Genomic DNA, 27874 nt, shown 5'->3' with positions numbered 1-27874 from the left:
TAACGCATGTGTTAGTCTCATACTTCTGTGTAAGAAAACAGTAACAAAAGGACTCTGACGACCTTAATAACATTTACAAAGAATCAGTCAAGTGATTGTTCATCTGAGAAAAGTGTGGCACATTAAAAGCTGATAAATGACTTGTGAATATGAGAGCTTCATTTGGTCTTATTAAGTATTAATTATGGTGTATAAGCTTTGTACTGAAGTATGTGATCCTCACAGTTGGTATTTCCTACTTAAGTCACTAAAGTGAAGTTATTGTGGTATGCTATATTACACAGAGATGATTAACAAACAAAGCCCTTTGGTTAGGGTTTGTTACTTTTATAATAATAATAATATATTTATAGTGACTAATAGAGGTAGTACATGATCTGAAGTGTTTCCAGCATTTATTTTAATATTTAACTTGTTTTTTTTTGTTTTTGTTTGAATGAATAGAAGGGGGTGTTATAGAAGGAGTTTGTGTATATGATAAAATACTTTAATTTACATGATTTTAATATGAATTATCAAGAAAACATATTTTTAAGTTCATTAAACTGAATGGTACCCTAATTAAAATTACACTCATCTTTCTAGCAGATTATTTCGTTAGCTATACTTTTATAAAAAATATGCTTAGAAATTTTGAAAAATGCCCTGAATTGTAGGAAAAATACACCTCCTATATTGTAACAGTACACTGATGTAGCTTTGTGGCTTTATCTGCTACACAATACTTGAAATGGTTTGACTTTTACAAATATAATTGAACAATAGGACCACTCTTCCAACTGGATTATTATACAATGAATAAAAATTAAAAAAAAAAAAAAGACGAAGAAGAAGCAGAGGAATTCCACTAAGGACTGTGTGGACCAGATAATGGACTTCCACACAGTAGTATAAGTTAAGGTCACACAGTTAGTGCAAAAGTGTTTTGTGCAAAAACAAACATATAAAGAGTCTAATTAGCTGTACACAACTTATATACAGTATTCATACAAATTAAGAGTATTATTAGCCTTCAATTGATTATTATACTTTACATTAACTTTTGGTTAAGTAAAGTTCTGTTAATTCTTTTAAACAAGTTTTAAGAATATTGGACAGAATGGATTTATCTAAAATTTCAGTTTAGAAAAACATACATTTTCTAATACAGCAAACCAGTGTTTGAGATGCTGATATGATCAGAAAATTTAAAAAATGCTGCAAAGGCATAAGATATACTAAGTGAATGGCTCTTATATGTACACTGAGATAAAGGAAAATATATTTACAAATGTTATGTGAGGAGATAGTTAATAGCTTTTGACTTTTGAGATAAAGAGGCAGCAATATTTGAATTAAAACATAAGTTTGGTATTTTTCACATTGAAGTCATTTCACAATCATGGTACATATTAATTTGCCACATAAAATTGTGTTCTAAAGTGAAGTGGTTTCTTTTTAATATATAAGTTTTAAAAATACGTTGCCTGTTCTTGAAGCTCACAATGCGGCTGGAGGGTACACAAGTCCACAGATGAATGAAAAAACCTTAAAATGTACTAAATACGTCTACTTTGAAGCAGCAAACATATCAATTTAAGAAAATATGCCTTTGGTGTTTATGAGGCATTCTTGTGAAAACAGAAAGAAGTTAGAAATGATTATTTTATCACAGATTCTTGGTCCTATTTTTCTTCAGGTCAGAATACATTTCCTTTTCACTTGTCTGCTCACAGCCGTCGTTGTGGGTAGAATTATGACAAACCTCGCCCTCCTAATCCACCAAGTTATATTCTCCTTATTACTTTACTTTTTGTTTCTGAACAAAACGTTAGAAGACAATTTTATGTGGCATATTAATATACACCATGATTGTGAAAAATAACTTGAAAAATACTGAACTTATCTGTTAAAGAGAATCTTTGTTCAGTTTTGGTTTATTTTCAATCTCTAACATTAACAAATAGAAAACAAAATAAAATCTCTTCTTTTTAAAAATAGAGCAAGGAAATGTTGATATTATAATAAGAAATATTTTTTTTTGTTATGAATGAAATTTTAAGTTGCCAAGTAGTCATCACAGAACACTGAACATACAGTACAGGATCCTTATTTCATTATTATCCACAACAATAATGGCAAGCAGAACACTAAAAGTGTGGCACATTCACAGACCGGTGAAGAATCAAACTGTCACTTCAGAATGTCACAGGTTACACTAAGAGCTCTGAGGTGTATGGAGGTCCAGCGAGGCAGGAGTTTCATCAAGTAAAGTATCCAGGAGTAGAACATCAGAGCTGCGTCACGTTACATCAAACATCTACATGGAGGGAAAAAAAAGACAAATAAAACACAGCAATAAGAAACCTAAGAAATGTAAAAAGGTAGAAAATGGAAAATCTTGGCACAATGGAAGCTTTTGGAAGAAAATATGATATAAAAATGATAGCAATTAAAGATAATTAAATTATATAATATTATGGGATCACTCTGTTCTAATCTGAACATTTAATAATAACCAAGGTAAGAATTCATAAGAAAAACTAATAGTGGAGACTAAAAAGTTACCCCAACTCACTACGGGTATTTTCAGAACTGACCGTGAATACGTGAGACCACCAAATCAGGTAGTCCACAGAGAAAAGTCAGCTCTACTATCAGAAGTCAATCATTTGACAACAACAGAAAATGAACAGCTTATTTTCAAGTCATGTCATCATTATTATGAACATGGAGACAAAGCCAATAAGGTCTTAGCTCAACAAACCCATAAAGAGGAAGAGCTCAATGCAATAGCAGAGACAATGCAAATAAGTAAGTATAAATAAGTAATAAATAAGTATAAAGAACTCAAGGATTAAGCTTTTATCGATAAAATACAAATAGCACAGCTCAATACTCTCAGTACAGAAGAGCTTGATAAACCTCAGCGTCTTTCAGAACTTCATAATTACAAAAACTCAGAGGAGAGAGAAAAAAGTGATGTCTTTCAGGTGGAATTTTACAAGACGTTTTCAAGTGTGTTAGCCCCTTTAATGTTAGCTATGTTTACAGAAGCTAGAGAAAATAAAATTCAACCCAAGACACTCTGGTAAGCCTCAAATACTTGTCTTTTATATGTAAAAATAAGGACTTTATACAATGTGCATCATACAGACTAATTGTATGGCTGAAGAATGCCGTTAAGATTCTAGCGAATGTCTTAACTGTAAGAACTGAGAAAGTGCTTCTTTCAGCAATATCCCAGTATCAAGCTGGATTTATTAAACACAGACACTCGAGTCTCCAAACTTCAACATTTTTTTTTGTCTAATATACTCATTTGCAGAATCCTTAATAACCTTGGATTCTGAAAATAAAAAAAGCAAATAAACATTGGACTCTATCAAATGTTATTTATTAAACATACTCCACAAATCTGGGTTTGGCCCCAGTATATCTGCATGGACTAAATTATTTTATACTACTCCAGATACCTCAGTGTGTATTAACAATATGAACTTGGATTACTTTGAATTTGAATGCAAAACTACAGAATGGTTATTGAACCATTAGCGATTCATCTCCAGAATAGAAGATAAAGACTTATTAAAGAAGGGCTCAACCAGAAAACAACACTTTATGCTTTTAAGTCTTGGTGGGACCTTGTGATTTTTCTCACATTCTGTAGTGTTGCATTTTATTTTATATCTATATTTCAGTTACACAAAGCATTCATTTTTAAATTTCTATGCTAAATTTCCCCTTGTGGACAAATAAAATGCTATCTATCTATCTATCATTTTTGTATATTATGATACCAGACTTATCATTAATTTTTAATGTGAAATTGTCTTCCCCCTACGGATGTCTGATGCTGCGTGTGACAACTATCATTGAAGCATACCTTGTGTCACAATGTGTGGAAAGACCACTCTGTTAAAGCTATTTAGAGGTGGTAGGTATGTCGGCCAGTTTGATGATGTATATGATAGCTGCTGTGTGTTAAACAAGACAGCTTCACTTCAGTACCACTTGGTCCTTTCTCCACCCAGCACCTGTCACCACCCGAGTATTTGAGAAATGCTGTGGAACTTTGGTTAATGTACAGTAAATGAGCTCTTCTTCCCTGTTCAATGTTGTATAACGCAAGGTACTAACGCTATCCACAAAGTCAAACACCACTATGTGCTTTGTGTGCAGCTTCCTCAAATAAAAATTGCCATCTTTTAAATTTCATTACTATGCCTGTGCCTTGTGTAATATCCAAAATTTATTATTCATCATATTGAGTCATGTCATAAAGAGCTCCACAGTGTAATAATTTAAATATTTTAAAAAAGATGAGTTGTTATGACCACTTGGGATGTTCATACTGAAAAAGAAGGGAAATTGGAGCTGAAGATAAATCTTTATGAACAACGTAAAAGAAAAGTTGAGGAAAAACAATAAAGTCTGACCTCTTAGCAGGAGGACAGAGAAACAGTCATCAGAGTCAATAATCCAAACAAAACACAAAGTGCAAAAATTTGTTTTTCTTAAAAAAATTTCCTTAAATAATTAAGCAAATTCACATCATTTTATTTTTTTTTAATCCAAACAGTACCACAGCAATCCTTTAAATAATTGCTCAAAAGAACAACATCTCATGTATCACCACCATCAATTCTGTCTGGCAACAAGCATCAATGCCAAGAACAAAGAATTCAGCAAGACAAAAATGACGACATTAATAAAACGATAAAACATAACAATATTAAACACTATTAACACAAAATAATGAACCAAAATTAATCCATGAGTCAAAAAACAGAGAATCATAAAGTAATATTACATTTTACCAAAGTGTGCAGTATTAAAATCACTGAAGTGACCTACTTCCCTTTCTTTAAGTACAGTGCCTTGCAAAAGTATTTACTGTTTTGTCGCCTTACAACCCAGGATTAAAATGGATTCTTAGGGGTTAGCATCTTTTGATTTACACAATATGCCTAACACTTTGAAGGAGCAAAATATATTTTTACTGTGACACAAACAATAATTAAGACAAGAAAAAAACCACAGAAATCCCGGGTGTGCACAGCTATTCACCCTCCAAAGTCAATTCTTTGTAGAGCCTCCTTTTGCTGCAATTCCAACTGCAAGTCTCTCAGCGAATGTCTCTATTAGTTTTAGCATATCAGTCATTGGGATTTTTGGTCATTTCTCAAGGCAAAACTGCTTCAATTCCTTTAACTTATATGGGGTGTGTTGGTGTGCAGCCATCTTCAAGTCATGCCAAAGACTCTCAATTACACTGAGGTCTGGGCTTTGACAAGGCCATTCCAAGACATTTCAATGTTTCCCTTTATATCACTCCAGTGTGACTTTACCAGTACATTTAGGCTTATTATCCTGCTGGGAGGTGAACCTTTGTCCCAGTCTCAATTCTCTGGCAGAATGAAACTGATTTTCCTCAAGAATTGCCCTGCATTTAGTGCCATCTATTTTTCCTTCATACCTGAACAGACTTCCTGTCCCTGCTGATATAACACATCCCCACAGTAAGAGGCGGCCACCACCATGCTTCACTGTGGAAATGGTGTTCTAGGGGAGATGGGAAGTGTTGGGTTTGGGAATTACTCAGGACGGCCACACAGTCCAATTTTAGTCTCCTCTGACCAGAGAAACATCTTCCATATGTTTGGGGACTCCACAACATGCTTTTGGGAAAACTCCAAATGTGTTTTCTTTTTTTTTTTTTCTTTAAGAAAAGACATTTTTCTAGTCACTCTTCTATAAAGCCCTGCTCTGTGGAGTGTATGGCATAAAGTGGCCCTATGGACAGAAACTCCAATCTCCAGTGTGGATCTTTGTAGGTCCATTCGAGTTATCCTTTGTTGCATCTCTGATTAATGTTCTCTTTTCCTGATTCTCTCATTAGGTTTGTAGTGGCGTCATATTCTTTCCATTTTGTTATAATGGATTTAATGGTATTTTTTTATAGCCCAACCCTGATCTATACTTCTCCACAACTTTGTCTCTGACCTGTCTAGTGAGGTCCTTGGTCTTCAAGTTACTTGTTTAGTGATGTTGCAGAGTCGTGAACCTTTCAGAACAGGTCTATTGATACAGACATCATGTGACGGATCATGTGACACTTAATTGCACACAGGTGGACCCTAATCAACTAAATATTCTGGAAGTTAATTGGTGGGACCAGATCTTATTTAGAGGATTTAAAGCGAAGGGGATGAATTCATATGCACTCAAAATTTTTCAGTTTTTACTACACACATTATATTTTCATTCCACTTCACCAGTTTGGGCTATACTGTTAAGTCCATCACATAAAATCCAAACGAAAATCCATTTTAATTCCAAGATTGTAATGCGACAAAACAGGACAAACACCCAGTTGGATGAAAACTTTGGCAAGGCACTGTAACTTTTTTAATACACTTTTTCATGTTTAACAATCTAAAAAATGAAACACCCAGAACTATCCATTTCATTTAACAACAGTAGGTTCTCATTACAATACAAACAAACCCAATAAGAATTTCCTTACCAGTCAGCGTCAGGATTTCTCCATGTTCCTCAGTCTGTTTGCTCTTTTCACATTTAGCTGTGAAATAATAATAAAAACTAAAGCATTATTACTATTTACAAGGTATTTCTATATTCTTGATCAAAGAAAAAAGTGCAAAGCATCTGCATAGATAAGAGTGGGAAAAAAAAATGTAAACAGCCGCATTGATATCGCCAAGCAGCGGTATGCTGGTCGAAGCACAGCTTCAAAAAATGTGTAATGGCATGGCCAGTCAGTGCCCCGAACACGGGAACTCTGTGAGCACAATGAAATATTGTTTTTACCTGTGTCTAGTTTGTGACTATTTGATGTATTTTATTTGTGGCTATCACAGCAGCTCAGTTTGCATTTTTAACCACAATAATTAGTCCTGCATAGCTGACAGATACTTTCTTAGGCCTCAGGGACACTATAGAGTACTGTACCACTATAAACCTCACAAAACTAATTCAGTTGTTCTGTCCCCATGTTCAGGGGAGTTCTCTCAATTTCACCAAACTCACTACAAAGCAAACTCTACAGGGTTCCCTCATCACTACTTATGAATGCTAAACCAATAAAATAAACGTCATTATTACAATGAAATGCTAGAACTCATTAGATTTTGAACAAAACTTCAAGGGAATTTCCAGTTTTACTAAAAATTATTTCCATTTTTTACATGAACTGATTCAATAAATTTCCCTCTAAAAAATAAAAGTGCTACAAACTACAAAATTAGATCTTTCAGTTTAAAATATGGTAAATACTTTTGATTTACAATCGATCATTGTTCTCTGCCATGGACATAAGACATACACACGAAATTGGGGAAAGTGTGTTAGACAAAGATATATTACCTATCTGGCTAGTAATTATGGCAATAATAATAGTCATGAAAGGGCTAGTAAAATATTTTATGTATTAATATAGGTCCTTTACAGAATCTTCTGTGGAGAGATACACAAAAGTATACAGCAACAAATGGGCACAGGGCAAAGGAAGAGGTTTCTCATGCAGGTGTGCTGCACTATTTCCTGAGGTATTTATGTCACTTTTACTCTGCTGTAAATCTCTGAATATTCTTCTTCAGCAGTTACTTTTTTGAAAACAATGGTTCTTTTCTTGAGCTTGCAGGTAAAAGTCCAGTTTAGTGTCATGTATACATAGTACAAAGTACAATTAAATTCTTATTATTATTATTAATAATAATAATACATTTTATTTATTCGTAGGCGCCTATCTAAAGACTCAAGGACACCGAACAACAGATAAAACACACATTATAAAATAAACACAAAAAATAAAAAATTTAAAATCTGACAGTGCAATTGTAGTCAAAGAGAAAAAGCAGTCTTAAACAAATGAGTTTTAAGTTTAGATTTAAAAAGTGAGAATGACTCTTTGTTTCTAAGCTCAGAAGGTAGTGAATTCCAGAGCTGAGGAGCAGAGCAACTGAATGCTGTGCTCCCCACGGTGGTAAGACGGACGAAGGGGACAGTCAAGTGGATGGAGGAAGAGGATCTAAGGGTGCGGGAGGGAATGGCAACATGGAGGAGATCTGACAGATATGGAGGGACGAGGCTGTGGAGAGCCTTAAAAGTTAACAGAAGAATTTTGAATTCAATGCAGAACTTAACTGGAAGCCAGTGAAGCTGCTACAACACAGGAGTGATATGGTGAACAGAGGGGGTTCTAGTAATAATGCGGGCAGCTGAATTCTGGACCAGTTGAAGCTTATAAAGAGATTTGCGAGAAAGACCAAAGAAAAGGGAATTGCAATAATCCAGACGAGAAGTGACAAGGCTATGAACAAGGAGAGCAGTGGTGTGGGGAGTGATGGAGGGGCGAATACAATTAACGTTACGCAAGTGGAAATATGGCGACCGGGAGATGTTATTGATGTGGGACTGAAAGGATAAAGTACTGTCAAGGATGACACCTGTGGGGAAGGGGAGACAGAGGAATTGTCAATAACAAAGGAAAAATGATCAGTTTTGGATAATGTTGATTTTGCACAAATGAGGAGAACATCAGTTTAGTCACTATTTAATTTAAGAAAATTTGAAGAAAACCAGGATTTAATTTCTGCTATGCAATCAATAAGCAAGGAAGGTGGAAAGGAAAAAGTAGGTTTCCTAGTGAGGTAGAGCTTGCATGTTCCCTCAGAAAAGTTGAAAATAAAACAATACAGAAAATAAAGAAAACAATCATCTATCTTGCCCTCTCTCTCATATCTATATATCTATATATATGTATATATCTATATAAGTAAATGGAATTTAATTGTTTGTTCTTAAAGTACAGTGCATCCGGAAAGTATTCACAGCGCATCACTTTTTCCACATTTTGTTATGTTACAGCCTTATTCCAAAATGGATTAAATTAATTTTTTTCCTCAGAATTCTACACACAACACCCCATAATGACAACATGAAAAAAGTTTACCTGAGATTTTTGCAAATTTATTAAAAATAAAAAAACTGAGAAAGCACATGTACATAAGTATTCACAGCCTTTGCCATGAAGTTCCAAATTGAGCTCAGGTGCATCCTGTTTCCCCTGATCATCCTTGAGATGTTTCTGCAGCTTCATTGGAGTCCACCTGTGGTAAATTCAGTTGACTGGACATGATTTGGAAAGGCACACACCTGTCTACAGAAGGTCCCACAGTTGACAGTTCATGTCAGAGCACAAACCAAGCATGAAGTCAAAGGAATTGCCTGTTGACCTCCAAGACAGGATTGTCTTGAGGCACAAATCTGGGGAAGGTTACAGAAAAATTTCTGCTGCTTTGAAGGTCCCAATGAGCACAGTGGCCTCCATCATCCGTAAGTGGAAGAGTTCGAGACCACTAGGACTCTTTCTAGAGCTGGCTGGCCATCTAAACTGAGCGATTGGGGGAGAAGGGCCTTAGTCAAGGAGGTGACCAAGAACCCGATGGTCACTCTGTCAGAGCTCCAGAGGTCATCTGTGGAGAGAGGAGAACCTTCCAGAAGGACAACCATCTCTGCAGCAATCCACCAATCAGGCCTGTATGGTAGAGTGGTCAGACGGAAGCCACTCCTTAGTAAAAGGCACATGGCAGCCCGCCTGGAGTTTGCCAAAAGGCACCTGATGGACTCTCAAACCATGAGAAAGAAAATTCTCTGGTCTGATGAGACAAAGATTGAACTTTTTGGTGTGAATGCCAGGCGTCATGTTTGGAGGAAACCTGGCACCATCCCTACAGTGAAGCATTGTGGTGGCAGCATCATGCTGTGGGGATGTTTTTCAGCGGCAGGGACTGGGAGACTAGTCAGGATAAAGGGAAAGATGACTGCAGCAATGTACAGAGACATCCTGGATGAAAACCTGCGCCAGAGTGCTCTTGACCTCAGACTGGGGCGACGGTTCATCTTTCAGCAGGACAACGACCCTAAGCACACAGCCAAGATATCAAAGGAGTGGCTTCAGGACAACTCTGTGAATGTCCTTGAGTGGCTCAGCCAGAGCCCAGACTTGAATCTGATTGAACATCTCTGGAGAGATCTTAAAATGGCTGTGCACCAGCGCTTCCCATCCAACCTGATGGAGCTTGAGAGATGCTGCAAAGAGGAATGGGCCAAACTGGCCAAGGATAGGTGTGCCAAGCTTGTGGCATCATATTCAACAAGACTTGAGGCTGTAATTGCTGCCAAAGGGGCATCGACAAAGTATTGAGCAAAGGTTGTGAATATTTATGTACATGGGATTTCTCAGTTTTTTTATTTTTAATAAATTTGCAAAAACCTCAAGTAAACTTTTTTCATGTTGTTATTATGGGGTGTTGTGTGCAGAATTCTGAGGAAAAAAATGAATTTAATCCATTTTGGAATAAGGCTGTAACATAACAAAATGTGGAAAAAGGGATGCGCTGTGAATACTTTCTGGATGCACTGTATATTGTTGATGTGTTTAAGTTCGTAATTTGAAGATATGTAATATTTCAGTAAAGTTTCAGAAACATAGAAACTAAAGCGTGGTTGAACAGGCGCTATTTGGAGTTTCACCCATTTTGTTTGTATTGGAATTACAGTTTTTGCACGTATAATATATCTACAGTCATATGAAAAAGTTTGGGAACCCATCTTAATTCTCTGGATTTTTGTTTCTCATTGGCTGAGCTTTCAAAGTAGCAACTTCCTTTTAATATATGACATGCATTATGGAAAAAGTAGGATTTCAGCAGTGACATTAAGTTTATTGGATTAACAGAAAATATGTAATATGCATCATAACAAAATTAGACAGGTGCATAAATGTGGGCAGTTTGTTCGGAAAACACTGCAGTACTCAGCTGTTCCTAGGAAATGAAAGCCATACCACTGTTATCTGTTTTGTTGAAAGTAGAGTCAATTATTATGCAGGCTGAGAGGGGTTCCCAAACTTTTTCATATGACTTTATATGTTAAAAATAATTTACTTATTTAAGTTGAGTAAATACTTTCTAGTTTTAACATTCTAGCAATTGGTGTTATCCTGAGTGTAGTGCACCATCTAGTGGACAAATAAAGTACCCTGTTAATAACTATTGCTAACAGCAACACATTTAAGGAAAAGAAACTGTGATAGCTAATGTATGTTTATTATTATTTATTTTAGTACATGCCTTCAAATTTGTGTAACTTTGGAAGATATTAATAAACAGATTTTGGACATCTTTATCTCTGTCCTAATGTGTGTAATGGTTGTCATTTAATCTGAGCTATCTTAATTCTTCACTGCATATCCATTTTGAAATGCATCTTTATTTTAAAGAATAATATTTTAAAATATTTATAACATGGTAATAATGTTTAAAAAAATATTTTTTTCTGAATGAAGCATGCCTTACATCCTTTGTTAATTTCTATAAACTATGATGCGGCCCAGAGACCTCTGAGCTGTTATCAATGTCAAATAACAAACACAGGATGTCAGGTAATTCCAGAATTCCACTGGCAGCTGTTCAGTTTGGTCTGACCACCACCAGCCCTGTATGTTTCTGGGACTAACCATAAAATTTCTAATATTCTTGTTTCTTGCTTTATAATACTGTATGTAATCATGTTCATCAGGTTGTTGCAGTCTGTATTATCATGCAGATTGGAGACATTTATGCTCTTTCTTTAGTGGCAATAATCATGTTTTATGAAGAATGGGGCCACATCTGTATTAACTAAGCACAAGTATTTACGTACAGACTCTAAAACTCGTTTGAAGCAAAAAGAGTAATCAGTGTCAGAGGAATTTGCTCCTTTGTCTTCTACGGTTTTATATTTGATGTACTTGTTCAGAATGCAAATGGAAATGTGGCATAATGCAAATTGCTATTTTTTTTTATTTTGAAGGGGCTGTCATTTAAAAAAGAAGTATTCTGAAATAATTAACACTATTAGAATAAAGCCCACAGTTTTCCAAACTTGTCACATATATACTGTATCAAAACCCCACCTTATTAATCCACTCCCCCCTTCCTCATTTGCTATATATTGCCTTTGATTCCTATTCCTGTATGTCTAATCATTTTCCTCTGATGATGACTCCTGGTTGGGGTTGAAAGCTTAAGAATAAAAAACTATTTTAAGATATGTGACTCATCGTCTCCCTTTGTGGATTTCTAGCTACAAATATGCAAACCGTATCACAGACTTTCACTTCTATACTGTATTTATAAATTTAAATACAGCACATTGTTTTTGTACATATATTTATTGAGGGCATAGAACATTTCTTGAGTCCACTCTATGCACCAGCAAAATATTTTAGATCATTCAGATCAACTTTTCTTTAAGAGAAATTGTTTAAGAAAACATAGCATTACCCAAATTGGCTCCCTGCATCACCACATAAGCTATTTGGTTTTAATCTGAGCCTATAAACATCAGCACAGTTAAGCAACAATCATATTTTAGAAATGTAACAAATTGTTGTCATTTATGAAAATTGGTATAAATCAGTTAAAAGAACAATGTCTCTCCTAAAATCTAAACAAAAACAGTTGTTCATAAATAAAAGTCTGAAAATGACATATCAAGGAGAAGTTAAACATTCACACAGAAGATCTCTGAATATAAATCAGGACATAAACACATACATACCTTTCATATGAAGCTTTTTTCCTCTGTGATACCAAATGTACAAAGCTATCAGTATCAGGATCAGTATCAGTATAATTGATAAAATTATGTTTCCAATTCCAGCCAAGCTGAGGGAGTTACCTGTGCAAAAAGAAAAAGACTGAATTACAATAGTGAAACAAAAATACAACACCACACCAATTTCCAGACAGCAGAATTGGACTCATAATTGTCTACTACTTGAAGATAACTATTTAAACACAAATCATTAGCATAAGTAGTCACGTGTTATGCTCTTTGACTATTCTATATATTTTTTATAGTGAATATTTCAGTTTGCTCTGCTACAATACCCAAGTGTGATTAGTAACATTGATATACATATTTTATATTGAAATAAAGTTTTTGCATATTGCACTTTTTCACTACAATTCTAACCCACTTACTATCACTAGCGTACTGAGTAAATACATCTTGTAATGCTTCTGATGACCTCTTTAGTGATATTCCTGGTTTCTTCAAGTGTTTCGCATCTTTCAGCGCCATACACTTTCATCCAGGTGACCCAGCTGAGACTGATCAGTCCTCCCTCCGTTTGTGACAAGACAGCAAACAGACTATTTCAGACTCATAGCTCTCCTCTCTTGAGTCACATTCATCTAGAGACTATCTCAGTGTCATTAGTGGCATTGGTGATGGCTCTTTTCTTCCTCTCTCCCTCAACGCTCATGACCTAAGAGCTCTGTCCAAGGATCCGCCTGTAAAGCCCCTGCATCTTATGTCTACTGGAAGGCACCTTGTTCTCCAGCCACCTTGTCTTCAGTTGATGACCAGCTGACCAAACGCACTTGGTAAGTTTTTCTCTTAAAAACCTCATCCCTACAATTTCCCATGGGACCATCAGCTCCAGTTTGTTTGTTGTCTTCAGAGGTGAAGGCAATAAACTGGTGGAACTTCAAGCTGTCTCTCTAGGTCCATTATCAGCTGCCAATCCCTTACACAGGACAGGATTCCTACAAATCTCTTGCCTAGGAGGTTCAGCTACTCACCAGCTCTAATGAAGCCGATTTCCTGTTTACCAATGGAAAGACCTGTTTGGTCCATTTAACCTCCTCACGGATGGCTTTCTTACATTTTTAAATGTTGATCATAGCACCACTAGTATTTTCCCTGTCAAAGTGCCTTCGTACAATTACTGAAATTATGCTTCAAGGATCCATATTTGTAGCATAGTGGGCACGCTGTTGTGTCTACTTTACTCCACATATAGATGTTAGATGGACTGGGGTGCACATCATACACAGCCTGGATGAGGAATTGAATCTACTGAGGCTCAGCTCACCATATCTCCACCCAGGTCAACTTCTTCTCCAGAGCCCTGTCCCATCTTTTCTATGCCCATGATGTTTCATTGCTACCATTCTACAGGACCTTTCTTCTTCCATTCATCCTCCTCATTCAAACATTACAGAAATATATTTTCACTTATAAAGTACAGGCATGGAAGCTATGACAGCTACACCATACAATAAGTTGTGCCAGAGACCACTAAGTAGTCATTCTCAAAGCAGTTACTATCAAATATGAAACAGATTGTGAAATAGTACAATCATAAGGGCACTACTCTCAAAATAATGTTCCCTCACAAATATCTATATATTTGTTACCCATTTCAAAAGGAATTAATAAAAGAGTATTTAAATACTGTACATACGTCTCTTCTTTAAGAGCACTCAGAAAATGCACAGATTTGCCCACAACTGCTTTCTTGAGAATACAGCAAAAAAAAAAAAAAATTATACATTAGGAAAGCAACTATACCATTTTTCTCAAACCGAGTAAGAGTACCGATACCTGTTTTTTTTAGTATTCGACAGTACCACTGAAGTGAAAGATTAGTATTTGTTTATGTCCATCAACTGTCAACTTCACTGTTAACATCACATATAACACTTATAACTTGGAATAAAATAATTTAAAATTAAATAAATACCTCAAAGTAGGGTACATTACATAGTTTAGATTATAACACCTTTTTTTAAAATGGCTCAAATTTTACAGAAAATTTAAACAGACACTTCAAACCACTACTCAGCTGGTCCTTCCACTGACTTTTGGCAGGTGGTGGCACCTAACCCTGTCCAGCTGTCTCTGGGCTACACAGTTCCTGCAGCTCCAGCAACACCATCTCCTTGGCCTCCTTGAAAAGAACCAATCCTTATGTATACAACAGGAATGTTTTTTTCTGATTATATGCATGGCAGTTTTATGTCCACTCAAAAGACAATTTTTGATATTTAAAGATATTTTATGTAATTAAAGAGATTGCTCCAAAATGCTACATTATTTATTGTAAGAAATGTTGGCAATTAAGAATTTTATTTAATTAGCCACCCTAGAGTAGCAATTAATAATGAAATTTTTAACATTTATTTACACATAGTCATGTTCAGGACACAAATTTGTGAAAATCTATTGCTAACACATGCAATTTCAAAAGAATATCTACCCATCTATCTGAGTGAGGATGAGATATTCCATTGAACAAATTTTTAATAAGGAGTATATGGAACATTAAAATAATGAATTGGGATAGAAATACAGCATGAGGTCTTTCTAAGACAAAAGCAAACATTACATTGCTCCAGTAAAATAATTAATTTGAATTCAAAGTTATCAATATTGACACAGACACACAAAACCAATAAAGCCAACATGTAAGTTTTATGTTCGGTGCTTGTTTGCAGTGTTACAGTAAACAGAAAAACTCTACATGAATAATGCTTCAGATTAAGGAACAATAATGAAGCACAGCACAGATTTCTATTCCATTGCGTTCTGTCAGAAAACAGATACATCGGTATACCATATACCTGTGTTGTGGACAACACTTGGAATTTTTGTACTTGGGTTCTAACGCATTCAGGACGGGCCGAAATCTCACATTATCAACAACCAACAGCTATTGGTCATCACAAACAATATACTGAGCAAGCGGTTCTGTTATCTTCGCTGGCCACAGGTTATCATTTTGGCATTTTTTTCTCTCCTTGCTAGAATCTGCCGCAACATTGACTCTGGCAATGCACAGCATCAGCCAGTTTCACCATGCTTATTCTTACGTTTACTTTCACAGTTTGCAGGCCGCTAGGCTTTGGTATTCATTGTTAATTATAAGAAAACTTTCACATCACATCCTCACAGCAACTCCTAATATTATTCAGTTGTGTTTGTGGTTCCCACATGCCTGTATGCATTCCTAACAATGTTCATGGGATAGCAGATGGTGTCCTGGGAAATCTCTTCCCACGCCTGGATCAGGGCATCAGTGAGCTCCTGGACAGTCTGTGGAGCTACTTGGTGGCATCAGATGCACCGATACATAATGTCCCAGATGATCTCAATTGGATTCAAGTCTGTGAAACGTGCAGTGGCATCAATGCCTTCATCATCCAAAAACTGCCTACACACTCTGGCCACACAAGGCAGGAACCAGGAGGAACCCAGGGTCCACTGCACCAGCATAAGATACGACAATGGCTCTGAGGAATTCAACCCGGTACCTAACAGCAATCAGGGTTCTGATGTCTTGTACGTGGATGTCTGTGAGACCATCCAAGGATATCCCTCCCCACACCACCAATGAACCATTGCCAAACTGGTCATGCTGGATGATGTTGCAGGCTACATAACATTCACCATGGCATCACCCTCATAGGGTCTGTTTCTGACAGTTTGGTCAGAGACATGCACACCAGTAGCCAGCTGGAGGTCATTTTGTAGGCTCTGGCAGTGCCGCTCCTGTTCCTCCTCACATAAAAGGAGCAGATACCAGTCCTGCTGCTTAGCTGATGCCTTTTATCAGCTCTCCTCGTGTAATGGCTTATCTCCTGGTATCTCCTCCATGCTCTTGAGACAGTGTTGGGAGACACAGCAAACCTTATTGCGACAGCATGTATGGATGTGTCATCCTGGAGGAGCTGGAATACCTGTGCAACCTGAATTGGCTGCAGGTGCTGCCTCATGATACCAGTAGTGATAAGGACCTTAGCAAAATGCAAGACATGAAAAGAATCAGTCACAAAGAATAAGGAGAGAGTGATTGTCTATGGCCACCACCTGATTAACCATTCCCTTTGGGGGCTATCTTCCTGTTGTCATTTTCATTTGCACCAAAGCAGGTGAAGTTGATTCACAGTCACTTGTGCTTCCCAACTGGACAGATTGATATCCTTGAAGTTTAACTGACTTGGTGTTAGACTGTGATGATTAAGTGCTCCCTTCATTTTCTTGAGCAGTGTATATTATATACACAACCACATATACACTTATGGTTTAATAAAAATTACAATCTCTAACAAACATATTCCCCGGGAGTGTGCGCCCCCGCTGGATACACCGTTACTGTCAGTTTGGCAGCACAACCTCCTTTCTTCATTCAGGGCCTCATGGAAAGCTATCCTTAACAATATTTCAACATCCTCCAAAAACCCAACTATTAGCATACGCAATTTAAATTTGTACATCACCTGAACCTCACTGCTATCCATTTGGCTGGTGATCCCATCTGCCACCCGTGTCCTTTAAATGCCCCTGGCACTTTATATGTTTTAGACGGCCCTCCAGGATATGCTTTTTGTTCGAATGTATCCAACTGTCACTTCTCTGACCTTGATTTCTATCCTGTCTGGGTACCATCTCTGTTAAGCCTCTTTCTGGATATTTTATGACTCACTTTCTGTAAACATCTGGGAGTCCTCTATCTTTAATCTAACTTTCCATGAACTTATGACAGCGTAGATCAATGGATCATCTGACCAATATAGAAAAGTGGCAAGCTGCTATGCACTTGGTTTGAAGCTGGCTGGTGAGGAATCCAAATCATGCCACTAATTTTAATCTGAAGTTCTCCTCTTTTCTTATTAATTTTCTGCCCTGGGGCTCGCCTTGTTTGTCTGGCCTTATTCAGTGGTCTGTGTGGGCATCTACAGGGCTGTTGATAAACTGGTCCTTTTTCAAAAATTCCTAAATATGTTTTTTTGCAATTACTGAACCTTAAAAAAATTTGTTAAACTATACTGTATGTACAAAAAGGCAGTTTCTACTTCAATGGTTACTATATGTGTCCAGCTGATTGAAATCTGTTGCTTTGCACTAATAAATAATAATAAATGGCAAAGCAGTTTTATGCCCAGTGGCATCATAACCTTGAAGGTTTTTTTGTTCTTTTAGTTCAAAACACATGATAACAATTAAAGTGAAATTAAATGTAAACAATATATACAGTGGAACCTCGGTTCATGAACGTCTCGGTACACGTACAAATCGGTTTACGACCAAAAAGTTTGCCAAACTTTTGCCTCAGTTCATGACCACACACTCGGTATACGAACAAGCCAGGTTCCCTTTCGGTTTGTACATGTTCAGTCTCTCCCTGTGCATTTCCTGTGCAGCAAGCAAGAGAGAGAGCGAGAGAGTGCGACACACACACACACACACAGGTAGCGCGAGAGAGATAGAGCTGCGCACACACACAGGCAGCACGAGAGAGAGACAGACGCACACACACAGGAGCGCGCGAGAGAGAGGCGCACACACACACACACACACGCGCACACACACAGGCAGCACGAGAGAGAGACACGCGTGCACACACACAGGCAGTGCAAGAGAGACAGACGCACACACACATGAGCGCACGAGAGAGAGGCGCGCACACACACAGGAGCGCGCTAGAGAGAAACACACACACACAGGCGCTCCAGGCTCGCGAAAGAGAGACACACGCACACACACACAGGCACATGCACTCGAGAGAGAGAGAGCACATAAGGTAGAGAAGGCTTGTTTTTCTTTTCAGCTCTGTTTACAGTGATCGGTTCGCAGCCTGCAATGTTGCAATGTTACTTTTCTTGGTGGTTTATTAAATTACAGATTTTTCAAATGTTCATTTTTTCCCCTATGCTTAAAACTCATTAAAAAAAAGTGTTTTTAGCGAGTCGGGTCCTAGCACTATAGCGCAAACTATTGCAGTGTTAGTTTTCTCTGATGTTCAAGGTTTTCTCAGTGTTATTCAATGTTTTTACATTTAGTTTACTATTACGTTGTGCATTCTATGGTATAATTAACTATATTTCTGCTTAAAAATTAAAAAATATATATATTTACATACAGTTTGTACGGTCTGGAACGGATTAATTGTATTTACATACAATCCTATGGGGGAAATTGCTTCAGTTCACGACCAAATCGGTTTATGACCAGAGTTTTGGAATGAATTATGGTCGTGAACCGAGGTTCCACTGTACTGTGTACCAAGAAATTATTTATTTTAAAATTCAAACAAAATTATATTAGGCTATCTGTGGGTTTGAACAGCAGGGATACATTAGCAGGATGCTGAGCTGATGGCCCACTGCAGAAAACAAAAGGATTCAGACACTACTTGCTGTATCTTCAATACTTATAGTACTGAAAAAATGTGTGCGTGGTTATAATTGTAAAGTTATAGAAATTAGTCATTAAAGTGAGGTTGACTGTTGATGATGAAATGTGATTAAAACTTGAAAAGCTGCTAATAAACTAAAGCTGACATATTAGGGGATTCTGTTTCCACTTTTTTATGATGTAAAGTAAAGAAAAACGCCACATACTAAAACAGACATCCTGTTGGGTAAGATATTTAGAAATGTATCCTTACCTGTAAGTTTAAATTTCTGCGTTGTGCTGATTATTTCATTCATCACTTTCACTTCACATGTGAACTCATCATTCTCATCTACAGGGTTCAGAATGAAGGATTCTGTTGTTATGAATGTACCATCGTCTTTCATTTCAGTTTTTCTGAGAGGCACCCCATTCTTCTTCCAAGTAATGCTGATTTCCTCTGGGAAATGTCCATCTATTATACAGTTAATTATCTGATCTTTGCCTCTCACCAAAATGTCCGGAACAATCATCACCTTCGGCAACTCTGTAAAGATAGAAATGTCTGAGTATTGAAACTTCACAGACAAAGCTACAAACTTAAAAATCCATAAAAGCAGACCCTCACACAAAATAAATATTAAGATGTGCATCTGCATGTCTGTTGATGGGCACCTATCAATACAGTCATATGAAAAAGTTTGGGAACCCCTCTCAGCCTGCATAATAATTTGCTCAACTTTCAACAACAATGATAACAGTGGTATGTCTTTCATTTCCTAGGAACATCTGAGTACTGCGGTGTTTTCCGAACAAAGATTTTTAGTGAAGCAGTATTTAGTTGTATGAAATTAAATCAAATTTGAAAAACTGGCTGTGCACAACTGTGATTCACCTTGTCATCGTGCGGATTTGAATGCATGTCACTGCTCAATGCTGATTACTTGCAACACAAAATTGGTTGGATTAGCTTGTTAAAGCCTTGAATTTGAATGTTGTAGTGGTAATAGAATTAAATCAACCTAATAATAATGATATTAATTTAACTGACATTTTTTTTATGTTGTCAAAATTCTGCATGTAAAAATGTATTACTACACCACACAACAAAAATTAATCTGTCAAAAAACCAAACCTTAAAAAAGGCTTTGCTTTTCTCATCATTTTTACACTACGTATTCCACGATTATATCTCTTTATTATAAAAGAAAATCTTGAGACGAGATGAGACTATTGCCATGAGATTATTTCAAGTTGGTAGAGGGGGTCCCGTCCTCTTCTCAACCATTTCCGGTTAATGGCCCGCGTCCACAGTCCTCTCACCTCTCATTCGTGTGAATGCTTTTCTCAGACAGTTCCTGCGCTCTCAGCTCTTATAAATTTTTAAGATTTCCTCACTTTAAGTTCCCAATAAAAGAAGACTTATTATGTCCAAATCTTATTGAAGAATTTTATCTCGAAGGTTATCAACAGAAGAAATAAGTACACGGGCAATCTTAGCACCAAGAAACGATGAAGTCAAACGAAATAATGTGAAAATTGTCAATCGGTTACACGGCAAGTTGGTGGTGATGGTGCGGAAGATGAAAACATCAACTTACAATATCCCGTAGAATATATACAACCGTTAACACCATCCAGTCTTCCACCAGCCAAATTACTGTTGAAAGAAGGATGTATCGTAATGTTATTGCGTAATTTATGTCTGACTGGGCTATGCAATTCAAAAAATTAGTTGTATTGAAAATTGGTCAAACAATTCTAACATGTAAAATTTTAAGAGGCAACAAGAAAGGTAATGTAGTACATATTCTGTGAATAACATTAGACACCCAAGGAGATCTTGATATGCGATTCGTATTAAAACAATTACAATTTCCCATTAGAATAGCTTTTACTATGACAACAAATCAAAGTGACATACATCTGAAAAAGTCGGTTTATTTATTAGAGAGAAAGAAACGATATTCACTCACGGGCAGTTATAAGTTGCATTGTCACGACGTAATTCCAAACACGGAATCAAAATTCAATGCGATATTGAAGGAAAGTTAATTACAAATATTATTTTACTGAAGTTTTACAGTAAAAGAGTAAGTTAAAATAGTATTTGTGTGTTAATTTCAAAGCCAAACAGAAAGAAAATGTATAACGCAACAAATACCTCTAACGCAACAAGAAATGTAATTTTCTTTCAATTTATTATGTTTTACTATTTTTTTTCTAAAAATTACTCGCTGGAATGTAAAATAGTTAGTTCTATTATGCATATGTAACAATTCCCATGAAAATAACAATGTTTAAATTTACATCCGCTTCCCCATACGCGAGGGGCAGAGCCACAAAGTGGCTAGCGTATAGTGCCTGCCTGGAGGTTGGCGAGCGGGATAAAGCCCCCTAGTTTGGATTAAATCAAATAATAAAAATGATGCAACCTGTCAAGAATGTTATATTTGTTCATCTTTCTACAGAATGAACTGCTATACTTCAAATGGTTTAAACGCCATTGCTAAAACATTTGACATTCACTTACTATATTCCACACTAATACTGTGCCTTCAAAGTCTACAAAGCAGTGAGAACATCAAATCACAACTGGACTTCTATCTCTCTCTGGGGACATCTGCTACAAAAGATCATACAGTGCAACACATTTCATGGTTTGTTGTTGACTACTGTACATGAACAACAACATTTATTTATATAGAACATTTTCATATAAAAGATACCTCAAAGTGCTTTACATAATGAAGAAAAGAAAAATAAAAGACAAAATAAGAAATTAAAATAAGACAACATTAGTTAACATAGAAAAAGAGTAAGGTCCGATGGCCAGGGGGGACAGAAAAAACAAAAAAAACTCCAGACGGCTGGAGAAAAAAATAAAATCTGCAGGGGCTCCAGGCCACGAGACCACACAGTCCCCTCTGGGCATTCTACCTAACATAAATGAAATAGTCCTCTTTGTAATTAGGGTTCTCACAGAAGGACTTGATGATGATGGTCATACAGACTTCTGTCTTTTAATCCATCACTGTTGGAACATCATGGTGCTTTGAGTAGAAAAGGAAACAGAAGAGAGAGTAGGGGTTAGTACAGATTTTAGAGCCACCATGAATAGTTATTATAATGAACTGGATATACACAGTATCAGGATTAAATTACAGTGAAGTTATTTCAAGGCCATGTTAAAGTAATGTGTTTTCAGCAGTGTTTTAAAGTTTTAAAGAAGTGGTGAGGCGGCCTTCTGCTGTTAGGCACCTAAAATCTGGAATAGCTTGCCAATAGGAATTCGCCAGGCTAATACAGTGGAGCACTTTAAAACACTGCTGAAAACACATTACTGTAACATGGCTTTCTCATAGCTTCATCATAGTTTAATCCTGATGCTCTTTATATTCAATTAATTATCATTATTTTTCATGGTGGCTCCAAAATCTGTACTAACCCCTACTTTCTCTTCTGTTCTTTTTACGGTTTTCTGGGGTGGCGATCTGCGCCACCACCACCTGATCAAAGCACTGTGATGTCCCTTCACTGATGGAGTGAAGGCCAGAGGTCCACATGACCATCATCATCAACTTCTTCCATGAGAACCCCGAATACCATGAGGACAGATTGAGGTCACTTATGTTAGGTAGAATGCCTACAGGGGCTGGCTGGTGGTCTCATGGCCTCGGATCCCCTGCAGATTTTATTTTTTTCTCCAGCCATCTGGAGTTTTTTTTTTGTTTGTTTTTCTGTCCTCCCTGGCCATCGGACTTTACTTTTTTTCTATGTTAATTAGTGTTCCCTTATTCTAATTTTTATTTATTTTGTCTTTTTTCTCTTTCTTCATCATGTAAAGCACTTTGAGCTGCATAGTTTGTATGAAAATGTGCTATAGAAATAAATGTTGTACTGTATGTGAATCGCTTTCCAGACTCATAGGCGTCTATAACCTTCTTTCTGAAGGTCTCTAAGAGTTTATTCAATTACAGCATGGTGACAATACACACGTCAACAACAAAGAGCACACCAAATACAATGTCTTAAGTTTAAATAAGACAGGATCAGGCAAGATCATATCTAATCATATTCTGTCCAATTGCACCTGATCTTCTGTACTCAATTCTAATTTTGGGTATTTCAGGTAGTGATAAATGTAGAGGTGTGTTTACTTTTTCCAAATTTTTTGCTAAATTTATATTTATGTTTACTTAATTATAAAACTGACTACAAAATGTGAATGTGGCATTATGTTTGTTATATTATCTTTATCTATGCTGTTATTGCTGTTTAAACAAAGATCAAATTTTGATATGTCCACATATCGTAAAAAATAAAAATAATCCAAAGGGTGTTCTGACTTTTTCACATGACTGTATGTGCCATTCACACCTTCAAAACTGAACGCTCCTCACAATTCCACATTCATTATCTAAAACCTGCATTTTTCCATTAATATCTCAAGGTAAACTAAAACATTTTCTTTAAATCCTATTGTTTGTTTCAAAAAATCAAAAAGCAAACAAAACAGACATCATTGTGTGTCACCAACAACATGCAGTATGCCTGGAAAGCAGCCTTGTTTTTAAAGACCTGTGCACACAAGTGTGTCACCTCACCACTGCAGGCTATGATAGTCATTGGACAGTCTTGTTATCACGGGTCACCACTGGCAAACCTAATTCAGTCAACGTCCTGCCAAACAGTAAAGCTACGGCTGGAACATCTGTAGGAAATGACAGGACACACGTGTGGCCATACTCCACAGGACAGTCCTCTTTAATTCTGATGTTCAAAGTCTCAGAGGACACAAAAACATACCTGTGTAAGTCTGAACTTCTTCAAATGTTACTTTCAGCTAGAAATAAACTAGGACTTATAAAACATTGGTTTGTTTGCATTTCAAGAAGTCTTACTTTTTTACAAACTCTTTAAAATGGAAGAAGTGATCATTCAACAAATGGCAAAAAAAACTTTCAACAGAGTCTAAAGTGAATGTATTCTTACTGAGGTGATTATGTAGCACACTAAGAGTGCACATGTTACACATTCCGTCTTTGGAGGCTCTCTTTAGTCTTCTATGGTTCTTGCTTCTCTGTGTGCACAAAATGAAAATTAAACTTCACTATATTAAATGTTTCAAACTATAATGAACAAATCTGTACGAGATGATACCATTTAATTGGCACAAACTTTTTTGTTTTCTAGCCTCTCTTGAAGTTTCTGTTATGCTCTTTGTTTCTAAGGAATCTGCCAAATCATCAAGAGTGCCATACTGACAGTTTCTGGTGGAAAGTGATCTCCATTGTGTGTGTTGACAGAAAAAAGAGAAGTCATCATACCCAAAGCTGAAAAACTGATAAATACCACAAAAAGTTAAATACATGCCAATACCTTCAAGCCTGATTCTGATTTGGCCTTCATCTGGTACATCAACAACATGACAAATATATTCTCCTTTATCTTCAACTTGAAAATTCTTCAGAAGAAGAGAAGCGTTTCCTCTCTGTAGTTCTCTTTCAAATAGAAGAGCCTTGCTTGTGTTCAGAACATCTCCAGCTTGGTACCTCGCTATTTCCTTGTTATTATGTGTCCAAGTTACAATTATAGATTCAGTGTCCACAAAGTCCCCTTGTGTGCGGAAGGTGCACGGCAGAAGAACATCTCTGTTTAGAGAACTTATCACATTTTGCGCTTGAGTGTACATCTGAAATCTTGTGTCAGTAGCTGAAAGAAAATACAAGAGAAATTACAAAAATGAAGGACATAATAAATTTCACGCAATACTAAAATTTTCTCTTCGACAAATCTGAAATAAAATGCATTACATGTGGTACTGTGTGTTTTTTTTGTTTTTTTTAAACACAGCACTCAACACAGAATATCCTCTGCAAGAGAGTTACATTAATCTAAATAAAAAAAGATTGTTTTTAAAAAAGCTTTAAAAAGATTTTTATTTGTATAATAAGTCATGTTCATTCTCATACCTCCTCGAGGTGGGCCAGAGCCCTTCCCAGTGGATCTTGGGTGCATGCCTGGAGACAGCCCATCACAGGGCCCATTCACAAACACACACAGACACTCACAAAGGTCAATTTGAAAAATGGCAATCAAACTAACCAGCATGTCTTTGGGAATTTGGTAGGAAAACCTGAGTAGAGCAGGGATTAGCTGGGCTGAAAGGCCATTTTGCATCAAAATACATCTAATAAACTCACACATAAAAACAGGAATTTGCAAACTGCACACAGGCAACATCCGTGTGAAGGACTCAGACAAACAACACACCAGTGTTCTACTCTGCCACCTCATTTAAAACCTGTATAATTCACATTCTCACCACAACAAGAATGCATCAGGTTTAATTACAATTTCTTTGTGTTAATTTGGTATTTTAGGAATACCTCTATATATCCATCTATCCATCCATTATCCAACCTGCTATATCCGAATTACAGGGTCACAGGGGTCTGCTGGAGCCAATCCCAGCCAACACAGGGCGCAAGGCAGGAAACAAACCCTGAGCAGGGCGCCAGCCCACCACAGACCTCTATCTCTATATATTATATATATTATCCAACATCTGTCTGTCTGTCTGTCTGTCCACTTTTCACGAGAGAACTACTTAACAGATTTAGGTTGGGTTTTTTCTACAATTTGCTTGAACATTCCGGTTGATTTTGCGACTTCACTCATCATGCTCGGGAGCAATATATTTACGCTAACCCGAGACAGAGACTGCGTCCGATGGGATCAGGGAAGCGTCACGTCAGGAGCAGGGAGCCGGGCAGGGCCCTCCTCACTGTCCCGTTTCACTATTACACAGGCGGAACCACAGGGGACGGCTAGTTAAACATAACCATGTCATTCACATTTACACAATAAAAATGAGTATTAAAGTGAGCAGAAATCTAACAATAAATTACTATTTTCCACTTTTTCTTCAGGAACAATAATAACTTTATTTCAAACAATAAAGGTGACTTCTGTTATAATAAAGTAAGAGGTCTTGTTTGTAAAATGGTGGCTAATGCAGCCTGATAAACATCACCTTTACAGAATTTTTTTTTGAGAGTCGATGGTTGTGGTTTAAAGTAACAGCGAGGTTTAGACTATCAAGGACTTGTGTTCCATAACATTAGGAGACCTCCTGATATCTCATCAGCACAACAGCCCACCACAGTCTTCAGTGGTCAAAAATGTACCCTAACATCAAATGTGTACTTTTGCTACTAAAATTTTTCCTGAAACACCAAAATTATTAAAAGGCTAAACTAAATAATACACTTTCAAATGTTCATGTTTTTGGTAGAAATTTCATACTTGTCTTATGAAGACACCATTATATTGTTTTAAAAAAATATAACCAAAAACATTCTTTGTGCTACTAATGGCTTTCACTGCTTGAAACTACATGTCGGCCCTTGTGATTCGTGGGTTTATGATTTGCAGATCCACCTATTCGCAGGTTTGTCATCAATAATAAATGAAATCTGTTTTGCAACCTATTGCAGAAAACCACAGACAATACTGTAGCCCCACTAATTACATGGACTGCAAATCCCAGCAACCCTGGGACTGCATCATCGGGCAGCTTAATGGCTTACTACAAGGGCTGCTGGGTGAAAGAGGGGGGCACTCACTTTAAAAGTCAGCCATAACAAGTCATCAGGATTGTCATTGACGTTGCCTTTTTGTTTTAACACTTCACTGCACGCTTGGATTACAACTACATCCATGCATTTACCGTTGTCTCCAGATTTATGTTCTTGTCCTCTGACCACTCATTTGTATGAATTTATCTGGGTTAAAAAATATTTTCGTCAGGGAGCTCTCCCATTTTCTACAAATCTTCACTTACATCAGCCTCACGGTAACACAAAATTTCACATGAGTTTCAGGAGGCTGCTCACAGGGGATTTCATTTCATAACTACACCACCATCATCTCCTTCCGCGAAACTGGACTGTGTCATGAATGTTTATTTATTATCACTTTGAGCTTAGTGTTTTGTTGGATTTCTTTTGTATCTGTAATATTAATCATGTTTGTGATTTACTACCACAGACACAAGCAAAAATATATATATATCTATAATCGACCAAGTCGCCAAACCATGGAAAGCACGACCATGGGGTACGCACGACGGAGCCCCGTCCGTCAACTCTAACCCTCCTCCTGCGCCCATCATCGCTCTCAAGGCATGCTCACTGCCTGCTCATGTGCCCGCCCCCAACGCTTTTGTCTCTGCTACAGTCCACATGCACCTCTGAGCCACATTGACTTTTCATTGTTCTTTTCAGTTCCGGCTGCTTTGCTTTGCTAACAGGTCTCTCTCATTGCTGCCGTCTGTGTTTGTCCCTGCAAGCTTCTGTTCTCCCTGTTGTTTCTGTGCCCCTTCTTTTTTTCCTTTGTTTCCTAACATGGCCACCACTTCACATGTATTTCATGGAAACAACACTTCTTTCAATGTTATACAAATTCCTGCATCAGGTAACTGTTTGTTTCTATCAGTCACATATTTCTGGAAAAATGGTTCAGTCGTCATGGTTCTCAGAAACCTCATGCCAGCAAGAGATCTCTGTAATGGCACTAGACTGCCTGTTACCAGCATTCACCGCAATGTACTGCACTGTAAAACTATCGCAGCTGCTACCTCACAAACTGTCCTTATTCCTCGGATTTCCCTGACCCCATCAGATTCAAATTTGCCTTTTACTTTTACATGCAGACAATTTCCTGTTAGATTAGCCTTTGCAATGACAATTAATAAGGCACAGGGCCAAACTTTCAAAAAGATACGCCTGTATCTGCCAAAACCAGTTTTCAGTCACGGACAATTGTATGTTACTCTCTCCAGAGTTCCATCTTT

The 27874-nt window shown here is 37.0% G+C and overlaps 2 protein-coding genes across 2 annotated transcripts in view; both read right to left on the bottom strand.

Moving 5' to 3' along the window:
* Positions 1–27874, bottom strand: part of LOC114661801 (tapasin-related protein-like) — a 259850-nt gene that overhangs the window by 70066 nt on the left and 161910 nt on the right. Inside the window, exon 7 of the mRNA XM_028815003.2 lies at positions 413–667. The gene's annotated coding sequence lies outside the window, so the exon portion shown is untranslated. The remainder of the gene's footprint in view (positions 1–412; positions 668–27874) is intronic.
* LOC114662259 (tapasin-related protein-like) overlaps positions 674–27874 on the bottom strand; it is a 129209-nt gene continuing 102008 nt past the window's right edge. Inside the window, exons 3-5 of the mRNA XM_051934714.1 lie at positions 24397–24729; positions 19289–19561; positions 674–2299 (exon numbers count right to left, since the gene is read on the bottom strand). Coding sequence (XP_051790674.1) covers positions 2292–2299; positions 19289–19561; positions 24397–24729 — 614 coding nt within the window. The 3' untranslated portion in view covers positions 674–2291. The remainder of the gene's footprint in view (positions 2300–19288; positions 19562–24396; positions 24730–27874) is intronic.

This window comes from Erpetoichthys calabaricus, chromosome 12 (genome assembly GCF_900747795.2).
Source record: "Erpetoichthys calabaricus chromosome 12, fErpCal1.3, whole genome shotgun sequence".
In the NCBI taxonomy this organism is placed as follows: Eukaryota; Metazoa; Chordata; class Cladistia; order Polypteriformes; family Polypteridae; genus Erpetoichthys; species Erpetoichthys calabaricus.
The sequence above is the reverse complement of the archived record's forward strand: the minus strand, read 5'-3'. Positions and strand labels throughout refer to the sequence as shown.